We start from the raw sequence: 21,168 nt of genomic DNA on the forward strand, positions 1-21,168 counted from the left end.
TTGTCAGAATTTTTTTCCTTTTTATTTAATTTTAAAAAATATTAATATATTTTTTTTTATTTATTCAACAGCTGCTCCAGCAATTGTTAGTTCTGATTTTGAAGATCGTACAATTTATGAGACACAAAATACGCTGTTTACAATCAAGGCAACTGGTCTTCCTCGTCCTGATGCCAAATGGTTTAAAGATGAAAAACCAATTCGTGCTGCTGATAAAGCAAAACCTAGTCAGACTGGTGAAACGTATTATTTAACATTCAACAAAGCAACACAAAAAGAAACTGGTCTATACCAGCTGGTATTGACTAATAAACTTGGAACATGCAGTATTGATGCTTTTCTTGAGGTAGGACCTGTTTGTGATCTCAGAAAGCCTAGATTTTGTGGTCCAATTGAAAATATCAATGTGGAATTTGATGCAACTGGAACTCTTGAAGGTATATTAACTGCTGATCCAGTACCAGATGTTGTTTGGTCTCATGAAGGTGTTGACATTGATCCTAATGACGAACGTTATACTTTGGGTTTGACAATAAAAAAGATTGAAGATGGATTATCAAGGTGCAATTTTACTTTGGCCATTTCAAATTGTGCTAAACCAGATGTTGGAAAATACACTCTGAGAGCAAAAAATAATTGGGGTGAAGACAGTGCAGATGGACGCTTAGATCTTCTTTTACCACCAGAAATTTTAGAATTTAAAGATCTCAATGCTGCAGTTGAAGAGTTATGCAAATGGGAGGTATTAATTAAAAGTAATCCAAAGGCTGAGTTAACATTTGAAAAAGACGGTGTTATTTTAGACGATGAAAATCGTTTTAGCCAGGATAATGATGATTTCAATAATATGAAATATAAATTTGTACTAAAAGAAGTTGAATATGATGATGCTGGAGTTTACAAAGTCACAGCTAAAAATTATCTTGGTCAAGATAGTGCTGAAGCTGAATTAATTCCTTATACTGAACCACCTGAATTTATTCAAGGACTTGTTAATACTTCAGTACGTCATGATGCACCAATGGAACTTAAAATTGAAGCTGCTGGAATAGCAAGACCAAAAATTCAATGGTTTTTAAATGGTGATGAACTTAAGAGTGATAAAAATCTTACAATTACAACAGTTATTGATAAACATGTATTCAGTACTATTTCTATTCCTAATTTTAAGCCTCAAAATGAGGGAGAACTTGTATGTTTGGCAACAAATCGTGCAGGTAAAGTAAAGACAAACTGTGTTGTTTCCATGATTCGTTTACCACCAACATTTGATAAATTTTTACCAAAATCAATGCAAATTGAAGAAGGTAAGCCATTGGAATTGAGTATAGAAATTGATGGTTCACCATTCCCAAAAGTAACTTGGTTCAAAGATGGAGAAGAAATTGTGCCAGATGATCATATTAAAATTGAAACACAACCAAATGGCTCAACCAAATTAATTATTGATAAATGTACTCCAACTGATTGTGGAGCTTATAAATTAATTGCCAAGAATAATAATGGTGAAGAAAAATCACAGTGTGCAGTTGCAGTTAAACCAAGTCCAAGAAAACCAACATTTGCACAGCCACTTGAAAATATTCATATAATAGCTGGTGAACCACTAAAACTTGAAACACGAATTATTGCTTTTCCAAGTCCTGAGTTACAATGGTTTAAAGATGGATTACCACTTATGCCATCACCTGAAATTGAATTTACCAATGAACCAAATGGACTTATTGGTTTTTCAATTGAAAAAGCACGACCAAAAGACAGTGGTGTTTACTCTTTGGTTGCATCAAATCCACTTGGTGAAGCAACTGGAAAATCAGAAGTTGAAGTTGAAGAAAAAGAAAGAAAACCTGGTTTCTTAGCAACATTACAGCCAATGACAGTTGTTGAAGGTTTTCCAGCAAAAATGGAAATTAAAACAATTGGTAAACCAGTGCCTATTTTAAAATGGACTCACAATGGTATTGAGATTGTTCCTGATGGACAACATATAAAAATTGTATCACAGCCTGATGGTACTCATGCTTTGTTGATTGACAAAGTAACTCCTGAAGACGCTGGTGAATATCAAGTTGTTGCAAGTAATTCTGAAGGTGCTGAAGCAAGCAAGGGTATATTAAGTGTTGCTGGAAAAGGAAAAACTGATGCACCTGAAGAAAAACCTTCTTTCCTTGGACCAATGCGTGATATTAGTGTCGAGGAAGGTGAACCCTTGTCATTAAGTGCAACATTTTCTGGTAATCCAATGCCTGATATATTCTGGACAAAAGACAGTGAGCCACTTGTACCATCTGATAGAATTTTGATGACAAATGACGGTAAAAAAGTTGGTCTTGAAATTAATCCATGTACACCAAAAGATGCTGGTGTTTATCGTTGTAAATTAGTTAATCCTCTTGGTGAAGATTCATCAAGTGCTATTTCAACTATTCGCAAGGTATATCAAAAGCCAAATTTCAGTCAACGTTTTACAGATCTTCAACAATTACTAGGAAGAGATGCTAAATTTCCAGCTAGAATTACTGGACTTCCAAAGCCTGATGTTGCATGGTATTTTAAAGACAAATTAATACCAAAAAATAATGATAAATACAAAATAAAACGTGACGGTGATATTTGTTGTCTTTATGTAACTGACTGTAGTCCAAGTGACATTGGAAAATATAAATGTCGAGCAGTAAATAAAGAAGGTGAAGCATCTTGTGAAGCAAACCTTGATATTGTTGAAGAAATTAATACAACACAAAAAGTTGAACCACCATCATTTTTAAAACGAATTGGAGATTGTGAAGTATACAAAGGCATGACTGCTAAATTTACAGCATGTATAACAGGCTGTCCAGAACCAAATTTCGAATGGTATCGTAATGATGAACGTTTATGGCCAGCTGATCGTATTAGAATGGAAGAAGATGGTCATGGTTTAATTCGACTTATTTTAGAAAATGTTGATGAGCATGATGTTGCAAAATATAGCTTAAGAATTTACAATCAATATGGTGAAGATACTTGTCATGCAGAAATGAGATATGACAGTCTTGAATTAAAAACAAAAAAACCTTTGTCTGATCAATATTCAGAATTTGATAAATATCGACGTTCTGGAATACCATTGCCATTGGCAGATAGACCTATCATAAGTAGAATGATGGATAGACATTTGACACTTTCATGGAGGCCATCAATACCCATTGGACCACGTGTACCTGTTACTTATCTTGTAGAAATGTGTGAGCTACCGGATGGTGATTGGTTTTCAGCTAGATCAGGTGTACGTAGTTGCGTTTGTGATATACGAAATCTTGAGCCATTTAGAGATTATAAATTTCGAATTCGTGTAGAAAATAAATATGGAATAAGTGATCCATCACCATTTGCACAAACTTACAGAGCAAAATTACTACCAGATCCACCGAAATTCCATCCTTATCTTCCACCAGGTATTGATTTTCGTCCTGAGACTAGTCCATACTTTCCCAAAGATTTTGATATTGAACGACCACTTCATGATGGTTATGGACAAGCTCCAAAGTTCTTGAGACAAGAACATGAAGCTCAGTATGGAGTTAAAAATCATAATTGTAATTTACTTTGGTTTGTCTATGGTTATCCAAAGCCAAAAATGAGTTATTATTTTAAAAATGAATTAATTGAATCAGGTGGACGTTATGATTATAGCTATACTCGTAATGGTCAAGCTACACTTTTTATTAATAAAATGCTTGAGCGTGATGTAGGTTTATATGAAGCAGTTGCTATTAATGAACATGGAGAAGCAAGACAAAGAGTTCGTCTTGAAATTGCTGAATATCCAACGTTCATTCAACGACCAGAAGAAAGTGTTATTATGCAAAGACGAAATGGACATATTCAAGCAAGAGTTATTGGTGTTCCTTATCCAGAATTAAAATGGTACAAAGATTGGAAACCTCTTACTTCTTCAGCAAGAGTTAAAATTGATTTCTTTGAGCCTGATACTTCTGTTCTTACTATCAATGATTCAATTAGTAAAGACGAAGGTCTTTATTCAATAAGTGCAAGAAATGTAGCAGGTTCTGTATCATGTTCAGTTATGATTCACATTGAAGAAAATGAACATGAATATGGTTATAGAACTTATACAAGAAATACTGATGTTAAAACAAAAACAAAACCATTTGATGATTTCTATGATCTTGGTGATGAACTTGGTCGTGGTACACAAGGTGTTACATATCATGCAGCTGAACGTGCAACTGGTAAAAATTATGCTGCCAAAGTTATGCATGGTCGTGATGAATTACGATCACTTATGTTTAATGAAATTAATGCAATGAATCATTTGAATCATCGTAAACTTTTACGTCTTCATGATGCATATGAGACTGACAGTACATTGACACTTGTTGTTGAGTTGGCTGATGGTGGTGAGCTTGTTGATAATTTAACAAGACATCCTTTCTATACTGAATCAGAAATTGCTGGTTACATTAGACAAATATTGAAAGGATTAGAACATATGCATAATGAAAGTTGGGCACATCTTGGCTTGACACTTGGTGATTTATTAATATCACATTCTGGTGGTGATGATTTGAAAATTGGTGATTTTGGTTTGGCACGTAGAATTTCATATGGACGATTGATGACACTTGTTTATGGTATGCCAGAATTTGTTGCACCAGAAGCTATTAATGGTGAGGGTGTTACATACGCTGCTGATATGTGGTCTGTTGGTATTATAACTCATATATTATTGTCTGGAATTTCACCATTCCGTGGTGTAAATGATCGTGAAACATTGACAAAAATTAAAAATAGTACATGGGACTTTGATGAACGCTGGTGGTCATATATATCTAATGAAGGAAAAGATTTTATACGTAAATTATTGGTATACACTGTCGATGATAGAATGGACATTTCAACAGCTTTACGTCATCCTTGGTTTAATATTATTGACAAACCACCAACAGATCCTTACAAAATATCATCAGAAAATTTGAAAAATTATTATAAATTATTTAGAGATTGGTATGGCAATGCATCTTGTCGTAATTGGTATCGTAGACGTAGATTAAGCAATGCTTTTGAACATCCATCAAAAATGATTTATCCACCAGGACACAAATATACACCAGAACCTGTAGCTGAAAGAATATATACACCTCGTGAAAAACCTGAACCTAGAACATGGGAAAATAGAGTTCCAGCAAGAGAGCCAATTGATACAGAAATTGGAATTATTAAAAATGAATCACACTATCAAAATGGACCTGATACATACTTGTTACAATTACGTGATACTGATTTTCCAGTTCGTTTACGTGAATACATGAAAGTAGCACATAATCGTGGCTCTGGATTTGCTAGAGTATTTAATGATGATGGATATGATTGGAGAACACCAATTATTCGTGAACGTAGAAAATTTACAGATGTTATGGATGAAGAAATTGATGATGAAAGAAAAGCAAGAATTAATAATTATGGTGCAGCTGATTGTTATACTATGAGACGTATACGTCATGAATTGGGTACTAGATTAGATTCATATGCTGAAGCTGAAGCAATGATTGAAACTAAAAAAGATGGACATCTTCCATTTTTACGTGAAAAACCACAAATATTACAAATTCAAGCTGGTAAATGTGCACAACTTGTTTGTTTTGCTGTTGGTAATCCAAAACCAGCAATTCAATGGTTTAAAAATGATCTTGTTATTCAAGAAGGTAATAGAATAAATGTCATTGAAGACAGTGATGGTAGATCAATATTAAATTTCAGTCCAGCACGTGATTTTGATATTGGTATTTATAAAGTTGTTGCAAGAAATAATGTTGGACAAACTGTTGCAAGAACTCGAGTTATATTAGCAACTGTACCTGGTATTCTTCAAGCACCAGAAGTTTGTGGTATTTCAGATACTGAAGTATTATTACGTTGGAAACCACCAAAAGATGATGGTAATTCAGAGGTACTTTGTTATAATCTTCAATACAAAGCTGGTGATTCTGTTGAATGGATTGATGCTGCTAGTAATATTGATCATGAATTTTTCCTTGTTAAAGATCTTCAGCCTAATACAAGTTATCATTTTCGTTTAGCTGCTAAAAATCGTATTGGATGGGGTGATAAAGGTTTTGAAACAAATTTAGTTCAAACAAAACCTGAAGGAACACCAAAAGTACCAATAAGTCGTGCAATGAGACATCTACAACAACTCACTGAATCAGGACAAGAAATTATAGCTGAAGAAGATAAACCACATTTAAATTATGATGCTGAAGATGAACCAATTGATTGGTCAATTGATTCACAATTTACATCACGTTATACATTTATATCTGAAATATCAAGAGGACAATTTTCAATGGTTGTTAAAGGAGCTGAAAAAGAAACTGATAAATTAGTTGTTGCTAAAATTCTTGAAGTACGAGCAGAATTAAAAGAACAAGTTGGTGAAGAATTTCAAGTATTAAGATCATTAAGACACGAAAGAATAGCAACACTTGAAGCAGCATACTGGGCATCTGATTCACCAGTTGCTGTATTTATATTGGAAAAATTACAAGGTTCAGATGTACTAACATATTTATCAAGTCGACCAGAATATACAGAAAATTGTGTTGCAACAATTGTTACTGAGATACTTGATGCCCTTCAATATCTTCATTGGCGTGGGTATTGTCATTTGGACATACAACCGGACAATGTTGTTATGGCTTCCCTCAGATCGGCACACATCAAGCTTGTTGATTTTGGCTCAGCTCATGTAGTTTCAAAATTAGGCACTGAAGTGCCGCTAAATTTGGGACACCCTGAGTACAGATCACCGGAAGTTCTCAATGAGGAGCTTGCATATCCGCAAACTGATATTTGGAGTGTTGCTGTTCTTGCTTATGTATTATTATCAGGAGCATCTCCATTCAGAGGAAATGATGAACATGAAACACGACAAAATATATCATTTGTTAGATATAGATTTGAATATTTATACAAAGAAATAAGCCAAGAGGCTACGAGATTTTTAATGCTTTTGTTTAAACGAACACCTAGGTAAGTTTAAAGTTTTTTATCTTTAAATCAGTAATCATAATTTGATAAATAATTGTTATTAATTTTTTCAATTACAGTAAAAGACCAACAGCAGAAGAATGCCACGAACACAGATGGTTAATACCAACAGAATTTATGATTAAAAAACGTGAAAGAGCATCATTTCCTGGCAGTAAATTGCAAAAATATAATGAAGAATATCACGAAGAAATTGCTAAACGAGCATCTACCAGTGACAGTTTGACTCAAGCATTTGGAAATCTTCGTCATTTAAATAGATCATACAGTACACAAGATGAATTAATAACTTCAATTGTTTTAGAATAAGTCATTATTTTCCAACCCATTTGTTTATAAAAATCATCATCAATCAATGTGTCTAATTATTATTCAAAGACAATAATAAATTAGACGAGAAAAAAAAAATAAAATGAAGTAAATATATTTAATTATTTATTTGATGAAAAAATGAGATTTTAAAATTTATTATTTTTGATTGTTATTTATTTGTATCAAAAATAATTAATAATTTAAAAGAAAAATATAATTAATAATCAGTGAAAATTAAAAAAAAAAAAAAATGAAATTAAAGAATATATTGTACAAAAATAAAATATTCTTTTTGTTCAAAACAAAAAAAAAAATAAACAAAAAATTTAATGAAATAAAGTTATTGTATTTCTAAAAAAAAAAAAAAAAAAAAATTCATTAATTTTCAATAATATGTTATTTATTTATTGATAAAATCCTATGTCACGAAAACATCCATCTGTTAATTCTATACATTTTTTATTTACAGAATTTTTTAATGTTTTTTAAATTATTCAATGATTAAACGAGATCTAGAAAAAAAAATATTGAGCTGATTTGTTTTTGCTTGTGTAATTTGGATCATTAACTTAAAAATAATAGTCGTAAATTGAAAAAAAAACAAAAATGATTCAAGAAAGTATACACAAAAACAATTTAATTAAAAAACGAATATCAAAAAAATTTTAATAAATGAAAAGACTATCTCAACAAAAAAATATACACTAAAAATACCGAATGTTTATAGAAATGAAAAAAAAATTTAAATCCCTGTTTTAATAAATTCATAGTTGTCAAAAGTTAAAATGATTTAACAATTATGTAATTTTTCTTTTCAATGTTAATCATCTTTTTGCATATTTTATAACATATTCTTGAACTTTATCTCGAAATAATTCTTTATTTTTTAAAAATAAATCTGCTGCTTCTCTATTCAATGGATCATCAAAGTTAAGGAGATCCTGTTAAAATAAAATAAAACTCCATGAAATATTTCATCTTAAAACCAAAATAATTATTAATTACTTACAGTAAAAAGTGAATTAATTCCCCAAACTACATCTTTAAGTTTACGAGTTGGTGCCCAGCCCATTCCATCAATGCTATTTTGTCTCAACAACGATAAACAAACATCACCATCTTCATTGATATTTGGATGCCAGAGTTTTGTCAAACATTTGACCTTGGGTGGCTATTGATACAAGACGAATTAAAAAAAATAATTAAACATGATAGATTATTTAAAAATATATTTATAAATTATTAATTTCATTATTACCGTCATGTTATATTCTTCAGGTACTTGAATTTCAAATGAAAATTTACCATTCATCCAGTAGCCTTCATCAGGAGTTATTAAAAGATCAAAATCATGAAGTCTGTTGGCATCTTTGAAACTAATCTGACATGTATTGGGCAATGTTTGCTCCATTTCTTGGACCTTAAATTATAAACAAATAATATTTTAATATATAAATAATTAATTGATTATTAATTTTCATTAAAATACAATACCTCTTTAACTAACAGCTTATCTCGAATTGACACTCGTTGATTAAAATCTTTTTCCATTGAATTTGATACATTATTTTTTTTTAATTTTCCTCTTAATGTTATCATTATGATTGCTTCTAAAAACACAAAAAAAAAAAAAAAATCAGCTGGATTAATTATTAATTACTTTATACTTTTATTTAATTTTAAATTTCAATAACAAAACTGTCATCAAATCAAAACATAACCTTGAAAAACTTTGTTGACATTATTTACAAATGAATACATACATTTCAACTTTTTTTTTTTTTAATTTTTCTATTTTTTGTTTAGTGTTAATTAATATTGATCCACTGTATACATATAGTTAATAATTTATAGATCAATATTTTCAAGACAATAATTTATTAATTAGGTAGGTATATATTTTTTAAGTCAATGTTTTAGACAATTTTTGTTTTGATAATTTTACTTACTTTCTAGATTGTTGTTGTTTAAATAATCATTACCTTAATAACCAGCTAAATATGACGCGTGAACTAACATTGGTAAATTTCACTTTAAGTTATTTAATATTTAAATAATAATTGTTTTTTTTTTAAGGTGATTTGTTTAATAATATTATTGTTTATCTCAGTTTATTAGTCAGTAGTCACTTGGTTTTTTTTGGTACATATTTTCATTGAAGTGGCGTTGAGGTAGAATAATCACAACTTTAATATTATTATACTATTTTGTCAAAAAATCTTGTTAAAAATATATATGTGCTGAATAGTTAATTATTTAATTATTATAAATATAAATCAAGTAATATTTATTCAATAATAAACTCTATCAACAATGGCAGAAATCGAATGGCCATGGCAATATACTTTTCCACCATTTTTCACGTAAGAAAATTTGTATTCTTTTACTTATAAAATAACAAAATATTTTACTCTAAATTATAACTATTTATTTATAATTAATTAGAAATAAATTTGCTTTTTAATATTTTCAAATTGCTAACATTACTAGATTACTAAAAAATATATTTAATGAATTAAACACAATAATAGAAAATAAAAAAAAAATTCGACGAGGTTAGTTTGCTACTTGTTTACAATTTTTGTAAACATTGTTAAAGTACTTGTCAATGTGTCAAACTCATGATGAATAATAATATTTAATTAATTATGAATTACAGACTTCAGCCACATGCAGAAACTAAAGAAAAACAATTAGCAGCTTGGAAAAATCTTGTTTTAGATTATTATCGTGCAACAAAACAATCAATATTGGATTTACGAGAAATTCACTCAAGTCCACTATTCAACAATACTGCAATTCAAAGTAATTATTTACAACAATATGATGATATATAATACATTAATTATTAAAATATTAACTAAATTATTTTAATATTGCAGGAAAATTGTCAGTTGATGTTGTCCAATTAATTTTAGATAATTTATTCAAATCAAATAATGCAATGCCCTTGGATAAATCTAAACAACGATGGCTTATTTATTGGCATACATTTGAAGAATGGGGTGATATTATCTATAGCTGGGTACAAGATAAAGGACTTGTTAATTCAGTTTGTACATTATTTGAGCTGGCACAGGGTAACGACACAGTTGATCAAGGTATTTAATTAATTTTTAATAATTATAATCATTGTATTAATATTATTGTGTTTATCTTTCTCTAGAATTTCATGGTCTTGATATTGAAGTTTTAACAAGATCATTAAAAACACTTGAAGCACAAGAAAAAGCTGAATTAATGACATTTGATGATAGCCAGGGAGTAAAATTTTATTAAAATAAACCAAATTTTGTGATTTATAAAATACAGATTAACATATTTTTTAAATTAATAAATATACTATAATTATTTATTTGTTTTTTTTTATTTTTTTTCAATATTTTTATTATAAACTACCTGTATGCCATTGTGTCTTTATATGGCTTATTCATAAGAGTCATATTTTTATGATAATTCATACATATATTTTAATATATATTTTTTAAAAATCAGAAGCCTTAATAATAATTTTTAAAAAAATTCACACACAATTACAAAAAGAAAAAAAACAAACGAAATAATAATTTTTTTAACTCAACATATTTTTAGTTAGATAAAAAAAATAATTACTGAATAGTATTATGAATTTTAAACGAACACATAATTTTATAAGTTATTAAATAATGATTTTAAAAATCCATGATTATGTAGAATTTCATTTTTATTATGTTTAATTGAAGCTTTAGTAGTTTTTGTATTTTTTTTTATTTATATTTTACTTTGGTAGACACATTTTATATGCAATGTTGTACGACAATTTAAGTGAATCCATTTAAATGTCATTTAGGATTTATTTATAAATTGCAAATGTGTGGTAATTTTAAGATAACTAATGACACATAGCCACACAGTAGCTAATATGTAGCATTTTATAATTCGGTTTTTAATTAATTTATATATTCACAATCAAAGCTTGGATATACTAATAATTTTTTGTACTTATTAAGCTTTGCTTGGAATTATTTTAACAGATCTTATAACGATGAAAATTATGGCAAGAGTGATGAGTATGTTTTATTTATTTTTTATTTTTTTTTTTATGTAGTACCACTGTAACATTGTTGCACCATATTTCTGTCATAAGTATCTTGTGCAAGAATACCAGTTAGACAGTGTCATTGTTTTATGTTAGATCATTATTTAAAATTTTTTTTATATCTATTTATTTTTTTAATAATTTTTAATTAATAAATTCACGACTCATCTTTATTTAATTGTGAAAGTTCAACTTCAAGTTCAGATCTTTGTTGTTGTTTTTGATTCATAATTTGAAGTTCATCTTTGCTCATTTTTTCAATAATAATTGCCGCAAGTGCATCACATATTACGTTGATTGTTGTTCTAAATCTATCTCTGTAAACGACAACAAGTATTTTTATACATGACAATTATAAAAATAGATTAATTAGATGGAATTTAAAATAAAAAAAAAAAATAACTTACAAGAGCCAGTCAACAGTAATGATGAGAGTAACATCTTTAGCAGGCAAGCCTAATGTATCAAGTACCATGACCATTGTCACGAGACCAGCTTGAGGAATACCAGCAGCACCTATACTTGCTGCTGTTGCTGTTACACTAAATAACATAAATATATGTTTATTAGATATTTAACAAATTTTATTATATTATAAATTAATAAATAAAATATATAAATTAAATTTACCTGACAGCAATGACTTGTGTAAATGATAAACTAACTTTTCGAACTTGAGCAATAAATATTGCTGCAACTGCTTCATAAAGTGCTGTTCCATCCATATTTATTGTAGCACCTGTAGAAAATATAATCAATTGATAATTAAAATTTTTTAATAACACAAAAAATATTATAAATTAAAATTATGAATGACACATTTAAAAGTGTACATTATACTTGCCAATAGGAACAACAAAGTTACTGAAAAATGAAAAACAAAATACATGTTAAAATAATAATTTTAATAAATGCAAAATATATTTTAAAAATAATTTACCTGATCCTTGTATCTACACCCATATTTTCGAGACACTGAAGAGTGATTGGAAGTGTTGCAGAACTATTGAAAATTAAAAAAAATATAAGCCAAGTATTTTTAAAATTAAATTGTTGTAAATAAAATATAAAATTACCTTGATGCTGTTCCAAAAGCAGTGACCATTACTTGACTCATTTTTCCAATTGATTTGAATGGCATTTCTCGTGTACAAACATAGTATATCAATGATAAAGTACCAAAGCCGTGTATAAATAATCCCAAAAGTACAGTACAAAAATACCATCCTAAAGCACCAGCAACAGCACCAATATCAGGAATATCTAATATTTTTGATGCTACCAAAAATGTAACACCAATTGGTGACAACCTATGAACAATTTAAAAATTATATATTGTCGTAAAAAAATAAAAAATACAATTAATAATTTTTAACGTTATTTAAATTACCAAATAATCCAGTTGGTGATGATCATCATTGCTTCAGATAATGAAGTAAAAAAATCAAGCAAAGGTTTACCTACTTCACCCATTTTACTCAATGTTATACCCAAAATAATACTGAATATAACAAGACCCAGTGTGTTCATTCCATCTCTATACTCATGACCAACATGTTCAACAGTTTTTATAAGATTTAAACCTAAAGAAAAAAACAACAATAATTATTTTAATTATCATTTAAAGATTATATTTTTGTACATCATGATATTTATTAAAATTTCATCTTACCATCACCAGTTGCATTTCTAATGGTTTCATTCTTAAACGTGATGATAGTGCGATACTAAAAATAAAATTAATAATATTGATTAAAAAAACATTTCAATAATAAAAATGAAGAAATAAATTGTTGCAGCATAATTTATCAAAAAAATTATATAAATAAAAGAATCAAAGGAAATAGAAAATACTTTCTCTAAAACTCGAGAATTGCTGAGTGGGATTACTGATCACTCAACACGTGGGGGGCGTGAGAAGGAAATAGATGCTACAGACATCAGAGTATGGTGAGAAAACAAAATTGATAATGATTTAAAATGAGCTTGAATGGTGCAGATTCAACTGGATATTATACCAAGAACCATAGTTCGATATTTATATTTTAATATAATTAACATATAACTTAAAAAAGAAAAAAAAGAAATTTATAATAAATAAAATTTAAAAAGAAACAAAAGTTTATTAACAAATAAAGATATTTAATGTATATAAAATTTACTCACTTGTTGGAGACAAGCTTGAAGAAGATTCGGCGGAAATATATTTCTGAAAACATAAGCAAATAATTAACGTATAATTTCCCTTTATTGTTCATTTCCTTCTTAACGGTGCGTATCCCTATCTGTGTTCTCCAAACCGACGATTCGTCCCAATGTTTAATTATGTTACATTCACCGTGATAGTACAAACATGAATGATCATATACATTATTTGTACATTAAGTGAATACTTGTTAGATAATTGATACTGTAACTTTTTATTTTAAATAAAGTATACGATAAAATAAAATAAAAAAATGTAGATATTAAAAATGAGATATTAAAAAGATTGTTGAAATAAAACGTTGATGTACTTGTTTCTGTTATCTCAATATCATTTACACTATTTTATGATGATAAAAATTTGATGCTATTATTATTATTTGAATTTTTTGTATTTGAATATGATTTATAAATGATGATAAAAAAAAATAAGAAATCAAAAGATTACTAACCGAATGAGATCCAAGAGGGTATCAACAGTGTTACCAGCTTGAGGAGTTAGTGAATCATCATCATTCGTATCTATTATCGCTCCAACACCAGGACGAATTATTGATACGAGAATTATGCCAAGTATTACTGCACATATCGTCGTTGTAGCATAATAATATATTGAACGCATTCCAATTTTGCCTGAAATAATTTATACGAATGAAATACTTTGCAATTACATATCAATTATTTTTTTTATTTAAAATAATAAACTTACTAGACAAACTTAGATCCAATTTACCAATTGCACTGGCAATACTTGAAACAATGAGAGGTAAAATAAGAGCTTTTAACATTCTCAAAAATAAATCACCAGGAAATTCAATGTACATTATTTCACGTGGTGTCCAATCAGTTTTCACAGCTTTCAATGAAAAACCAAGTACAGTACCAGCAATAACACCAAATACAGTAAATAATGTCAATCCATTTTCTCCCAAACAACTCTTCCATTTTTTTGGTCTTGCCATTTTTATTTTTCTGAAAAATTAAATAAAATAATAATATAATAAAAATTAATTCATTTAAATAAATATAATATTTTTTTTGTTGACCTTATTGACATAATACTGTAATCAATTTTATATCAAATAAAAAAATTATGAAATTTTTATTTATTTAAAAGATGCACGTGGGTTTAATCATCTGGTTGACGAAATAAATAAGTAGGTCATTGCCCAAAAACCATATGAGTATAAATATATATTTTCCTTTCAAAAAGTACTGAGAGCAAAAAAAAAAAAAAAAATATGGAGAAGAACTTTCCTTTTATTATCTTAACATGAAAATAAAATTTATAAAAATTAAATTTAGATTATAACTCAGAACAAATAATTTTATTATAAAATATAAAATAAAAATTTTTTTTTTGTATTGAATTTACTTTTATTTTCAATTTAATGTAGACTGATTAAAGTTGTTTTTCTTGACTGCAAGTGTGATAAATAGTAATATGAAAATAAAAACATAACTTGTGTAATGTAAAAACTGAAATTATATTTTTAATCGACAATGCAAGAACCAAATTCCGGTTTATTTATCAATTATCTGCCTGTCTATACACCTTGACCCCGTGAACCGATTGGGTCCCTGATGGTTTTTAAATTTACTCTGACATCCCTTAAACGAAATATAGACATGTACATTCATGCTGTATATGTAATATATAATATATACCAGCTCTTCGTCATACTACTCTAATATAGCCTTCCTCGTCTTGTAAAAACATTGCTTACTGCGATTTAAAATTCTTGGACACTTGTTTTTTTATATTATTTTTATTTTCATAAAGCAATTAATATTTCTATGAATTTTTATTAACATGGTAGAGCAATGAGATAAGATATCGTTTATTTGTATCTGTTGAGTCAATAGAATGCTGTAGTGCACTCTACTCACTTGCTGCAAATTAACATAGTTTCATAATTAAAGTATTTACAAAAAAAAAAAAAAAAAAAAAAGATACTAAATTACATTTTAATTATTTTTATTTTTGACTGATCAATAAAGTAATAATAATATTATTATTTATTATTTTAATTATCGTAATTTTAATTTATTAATTTCGATTTTAATAGTTAATTTATTTCTATTGTTTCGAATGTCTTTATGACAAGTATTTGAGAGAAAAAGTGTACATGATTGCAATACTGACATTGAGAAAAAAAATCATTTGATCAGTACGTTTATCATTTCTAATTATGTGTGATTAATATGCTGTTGTATTTAATGAAATTCAATAAACCACGATTATACGTTTAATAATAATTATTAATTAAAGTAAGGGGACTTTATTTTTTCATTAATATTATTAAATTGACATGGAATTTAGAAAATAAAGAAATATTCTTTATACTTTCGAAATAAAGCAAGAAATAAATTTGGCAATTTTTTTTTTTTAATTATCATATAATATAAAGGAAAAAAAAATTATCAGTGCAAGTTTATTTATGAACTTACTGATATTAATAAAATAATGAGTCATTATGAAATAAATATAATTTAATGTTTTTTAAAAATTTATCAAATATAAAAATTAACATATTTCAAAACATTTTTATTTCCTATTTTTAATAACTTTTTAAAAAATTCTTTTTTTTATTTTTTCAAAACAGCAGATCGTTAAAAAATTTATTTATTTACTTATTTTTTTTTTTTTTTTTATTATATAATAAAAATAGCACTATTGTGCAAATTATGCATGAAAAAAAATTCAAGTTTACTGTTGAATACTTTTAAACTTACAACACAATTGAATAAAATATTAAATTTATTTATTTTTTATTTTTAAACGATAAATATATATGAAAAATAGAATTTTTGTTAATAATTGTTAAATAGTATATCGATCCAATGAATTAACGAGAAATTCCAATTCCCCAATAAATTTTATTACTGTTGAAAGAAGAAAAAAAAAATTACGAATGAGAAAAAGGGCAGAGATTCGACCCTTGTATGCTCTCTCTTCTCTACGATTGCATGTAACGGCATTTTTTCCGTATGAGGAACTAACATCACACAAACTCCTCCCACTTCCGCGTTTGTAAAATTCAAACATAAAAAAAATTTCGTATCGATATCAATTAATTAAATATCACAACTCTTTTTTTTTTTTTTATCAATTATTATCAATAAATTTTTACCTCAATTAATTTCATAATAATAATATTTTTATAAAATCGCTTTAACATGTATAATACAATATGTTTAAAAAGAAATTTTTTTTTATAAATTCACTTATTTATTTGAATAATTCCAATGACACTTACCTACTCAAAAAACTGAGATAAACTTAAAAAAAAATAAGCGAATAAAATTAAAAATTAAATTAACTCGTTTACATAAATAAATTCACTTTAATGTAATTTAAAAATACAAAAATAATGATTATTGTAAAAAAAAAAAAATAACACGAGTGAAAGATAAATTTCGTGAATTAAACAGCAACGATTCACGATCGCAGCTCTAGCTGTTATACACGAAATGATTGGGAGCCAAGTAACACTGGCATGTGTGCATTTAATCCCTGTAGAATTTTTATGATTGAGTAAGGGGGGTAAAAGTGATAGGAGGATAAAAAAGAGGAGAATGTACGCATGCGTATTTTATTCTTGAAGTCGAAACTTGTTGAACAAATTCAAACAAATTGACTTGGTAGCTAAATCAACTCATATTCACCAGTTGATTTATTTTTCAAATTACAAAAAAAAATCAATTAAAAAAATGAAAATTGATTTGTTAATTGATTTAAATGTACTTTGAAAAATAATTTGAATTGGATAGAAAAAAAAATTATGTCTGGGTACTTGCATAAAAGAAGGAAGAGACGTGAAGAAATTCTTTGTGTTACATGGGCCAAAAGATTTAACCACGTGTCTTGTTTGACGATGTTGGTGGACACCAGTTGCTTACTGATCAAATCTACGCTTATAACGATATTTCTCTCTTTCTATAGATATAAAGCTGTTAAATATATTTTTATATAGATCCATATACAAGCCCACTCACAAAACGAGAGGTCACACAGTTGTCAAATCTTTTTTTTTTTTTCTTTTTTTCATTATGTATTCCCTTTTTTTTTTTTCTATATATTTTTTTGGGCTAGTCCAAAAGATGCTGAAGGTCTTTTTTTTTATAAAAGAAAACAAAGACTATAATAAAAAAAAAAAATTATAATTTATATATAATTTTAAATAATTTTTAATTGTAAATTACTGGTGCATTAATTTTTTATATAAATAATTTAATAAAAAACAAATAAAAAAAATTATATATATTTTTATTTAATATCAAAATATATTGTGATAATAAAATTTTAATTATTATAATTTTAATTTCAAATATTTATTACGTAAATTATGAAAAAACAAAATAATTATTTTTTTTCCATTGTTTTAATAAAAAATTAATGCTTCATATTTATATGTATGAATTAAAAAATTTTAAATAAACAAATTGATGTAGATGAGATTGTGGGTTGATGGGAAAATATAAAAATTTAATAATAAATACTTATATGAGCTTTTAGTTGATGTTATTATACAATCAATCGAGCTTATATATATTCATATCATACACACGCATGCACATGATACAAAATAAATTTACATAATTTGTCATATCCATAAATATTCATCAGTTTTACGCGTAAATGTTGTTGTTTTTTTTTATCTCAATTCTCAGGGTTTTCTTTAGATTTTCAACAAATTCATTTAATATTGTTATAAACATATTTATAGATAAATAATATATTCATGAATGGAATGAAATAAATATGATAAACGACGTATCATTATTCCAAGAATGGTAAGTATACTCAAAGGAATTCACTGATTTAATATCTTCATCTTAAGACAGATAAGTAACTTAATTAATGAGATCAGATCTTAAAACAATCGCAGCACAATAATTTTAATAATTAAAAATTTTAAATCGATAATTTACATGTAAAATAAATTTGCAAATTTTTCATGGATTTTTTTATCAGATTTATCATTCAATAAGGCATTGAAAAAATAATCATGTATAATCGTGTTGCATTTCATAATAGTCATATTTTGAATATTTTAATTATCGCAGCATCTCAAAACAAAAAAAAAAGAACATATTAATATAGAAGATTCAATGTTGAGAGGATAGCGTGAGTCAGTGAGTATAATATTATTGTGACACTCAATTTATTTATCATTATTTGAGAAAATTACTGTGGGAATCATATATTATGTCAATTCGTCTGTGACTGCAGTGTGCTTTGAGTAAAAAAAAAAAATATTTAATAATTATGAATATACACTCATTCATTAAATTAGATTGAGGTCACAACGTCTGTTTTACTTAATTATTTGGCTTGTGGACGGAAAGAGTCGATAAAACTTTATGTAAAATAGTTTTTTTTTTGTATTGAAAATAAAACAAACAGATCAACCTTTTTTTTTTTTTTGATTTTTACATGACCCCCGGTTATCAATGGCCTATATTTAAATTTTTATCTGTAAAATAAGGGAATTATTCTCTAAAAATTTTACTCAATACTTGTTCCTAATTTCGAAACGAAGAATATCGAAATTATCGCTGCTATTTATTATACATTTAATCAAAATTCGAGATATCTTCACGTAGAAAAAAATAAAATAAATAAATTTTAAAATTTAATAAAAATATATATAGAAGAATGTTTATTTTTTTAAATTTAAAAGCATTAAAATAACGGAATGCCATGTACATAACAATAATCATTAAAAAAAAAAAACTTGGTATTTTATCATTTCGACTGCAGTCATAAAAAATTTCAATTTTTACGTGCTAAAATATTTTTTTTTTTTCATAAAAATAAAATTATACTTCAATAATATATGTTTAAAAAAAAAGAATACATATATATTTAAATAATTCATTAGTATAAATATGTTATGATTTATAATTTAAAAAAAAATCATATTTATATATTCCATTTATCGACAAAATAATTAAATGAGATAAAAAAAAATAAATAAATTATGACTTGATGAATATTATGCTCCAGGCAACAGCATGTATATTTTTTTAATACCAAAATTTGTAGGTATATGTATTTATAAAATCATTGAATTTAGAATGGTGACCATCACCTACCGAATAATGCAGAGAGTTTAAAGAGGGGTAACATGTAAATGAGAGACTCAAGACCATGAACTAATAATGGGCCTTAAAGCCTCACACCAACTCCTGGGTCAAGAAAAAAAAAAAAAACACTCTCTTTGTGTCTTTGCATATTTTAAATAAAATATATCTCAGGTGGGGCAACATTAGTTCGTCTTTGTTGTAAACAAAATTATTTAAAAAAAAAAAACATATTTATTTCATGATAATAATGATAAATGTTTTTTTTTTTTTATTATTTTTTGTATATATATTTTTAAATGTGATTAAAAATAAAAAGTAAACTCAATCGCATATGAAATTTTTGACGAAATAATGACAGGAAATAACAATAAAAATTCCATTTGTAATATCAAATTTTTTTTTTTTTTTTTAACTTGTCTATATTTGTATTGTCATATTTAATTTTATCATTATTATTATTACTACTGTATTCATGTTTAAAAATTTTTTTTATTTAATAATTATTTGCTTTTTTTTTATATTTGAATGATGATGTACCGTTGAAACTCTACTTGTTCATTATTTTCTGTATTTATTTTACGAGTACTGCAAAAACTCGTTTTTAAATGTTTAATTTTTTTCTGCAAATCATTTAAAATTATGCAAGATTTTTAATTTTTTTATTACGACACTTGTTAATGAAGATGACTTATGAATTGGAATTTTTTTTTTTAAACTGTACATTTCGTCCTGACTGGGTTGATGATTGACTTGTCGACTTATTTGGATTATGAATCATTTATAATACATAATATAATCTAATTATAGAAATAATAAATAAATAATTAATTATTATCACGGAAATTTAAAAAAATTAAATAATCAATACAACATCTCGTTAAATAAACAAAAGGTCAAATGTAAAGTCTCCCATATCCCTTTTTAAACAGATGTGGCAATGTGTGTGACATCATCAAACGTGTGATATTAATTTTTCAAACTGAAGCTCTTCCGAATTGTTGTTAGTCCAATTATGTAGGTTACTATAACTGGCCTTGAACATAATTTATTTCATCTCCGTTCCAACACATATGTCTAAGCTTGGTTTAGTTTTTTTTTGTCATTTTTTAACTAAAGCGTGTGATGCATTATTTATATAACACATTAAATAGATTTAAAAAAAAGTTTCAACAAAAAAAAAAAACATATGAAAATAATAAATAAACATAATATTTTAAACTGAGTTGTTAATTTATTGGTTCGCCATGAGCGATGTAACAAATTTTATGAGGTATCATTAACCACTTTCACACCGGTATCAAACTAATATATGTCTTAATTATTATTATAAAAATAAAAAAGTTAATATAAAAAAAATAATTGAAAATTCTATTTTATAAATTGTCTTACTTAATAATTAATTTTTATAAGAAAAATCGTTTAAAGAA

The 21,168-nt window shown here is 26.6% G+C and overlaps 4 protein-coding genes across 15 annotated transcripts in view; 2 read left to right on the plus strand and 2 right to left on the minus strand.

Annotated features, from left to right (window-relative positions):
* LOC122861150 (obscurin) overlaps positions 1–8,151 on the plus strand; it is a 33,953-nt gene extending 25,802 nt beyond the window's left edge. For 9 of the 10 annotated variants that reach the window (XM_044165354.1, XM_044165353.1, XM_044165355.1 and 6 more), the window contains 2 exons: positions 72–7,035; positions 7,113–7,471. In XM_044165354.1, the coding sequence (XP_044021289.1) occupies positions 72–7,035; positions 7,113–7,362 (7,214 nt within the window). In that variant the 3' untranslated portion in view covers positions 7,363–7,471. Of the gene's footprint in view, positions 1–71; positions 7,036–7,112 lie in introns of all 10 variants that reach the window. The other variant, XM_044165346.1, reaches the window with a different exon arrangement.
* LOC122861153 (NEDD8-conjugating enzyme UBE2F-like) lies at positions 8,085–9,475 on the minus strand. 3 transcript variants are annotated; one of them, XM_044165360.1, is made up of 5 exons: positions 9,348–9,475; positions 8,860–8,975; positions 8,624–8,785; positions 8,375–8,536; positions 8,085–8,306 (listed from the first exon to the last, which is right to left on the minus strand). In XM_044165360.1, the coding sequence occupies exons 2-5, from the start codon at positions 8,962–8,964 to the stop codon at positions 8,190–8,192; spliced, it is 546 nt and encodes a 181-aa protein (XP_044021295.1). In that variant the 5' UTR covers positions 8,965–8,975; positions 9,348–9,475; the 3' UTR covers positions 8,085–8,189. The 3 variants fall into 3 exon arrangements, with proteins under 3 accessions (XP_044021295.1, XP_044021293.1, XP_044021292.1); XM_044165358.1 differs by having other exon boundaries at positions 9,315–9,473; XM_044165357.1 differs by lacking the exon at positions 9,348–9,475 and adding an exon at positions 9,087–9,135.
* An 84-nt stretch (positions 9,476–9,559) lies between these two features.
* On the plus strand, positions 9,560–10,716 carry LOC122861154 (vacuolar protein-sorting-associated protein 25). The gene is made up of 4 exons (XM_044165361.1): positions 9,560–9,728; positions 10,025–10,170; positions 10,248–10,466; positions 10,532–10,716. The coding sequence occupies exons 1-4, from the start codon at positions 9,679–9,681 to the stop codon at positions 10,642–10,644; spliced, it is 528 nt and encodes a 175-aa protein (XP_044021296.1). The 5' UTR covers positions 9,560–9,678; the 3' UTR covers positions 10,645–10,716.
* An 880-nt stretch (positions 10,717–11,596) lies between these two features.
* Positions 11,597–17,184, minus strand: LOC122861152 (excitatory amino acid transporter 1). Its single transcript, XM_044165356.1, has 12 exons — positions 16,909–17,184; positions 14,358–14,620; positions 14,101–14,281; positions 13,610–13,652; positions 13,116–13,170; positions 12,834–13,026; positions 12,520–12,753; positions 12,384–12,446; positions 12,288–12,307; positions 12,074–12,182; positions 11,851–11,985; positions 11,597–11,760 (listed from the first exon to the last, which is right to left on the minus strand). The coding sequence occupies exons 2-12, from the start codon at positions 14,608–14,610 to the stop codon at positions 11,601–11,603; spliced, it is 1,446 nt and encodes a 481-aa protein (XP_044021291.1). The 5' UTR covers positions 14,611–14,620; positions 16,909–17,184; the 3' UTR covers positions 11,597–11,600.
* Positions 17,185–21,168: the final 3,984 nt, after the last annotated feature.

Source organism: Aphidius gifuensis, linkage group LG1, assembly GCF_014905175.1.
Source record: "Aphidius gifuensis isolate YNYX2018 linkage group LG1, ASM1490517v1, whole genome shotgun sequence".
NCBI lineage: Eukaryota > Metazoa > Arthropoda > Insecta > Hymenoptera > Braconidae > Aphidius > Aphidius gifuensis.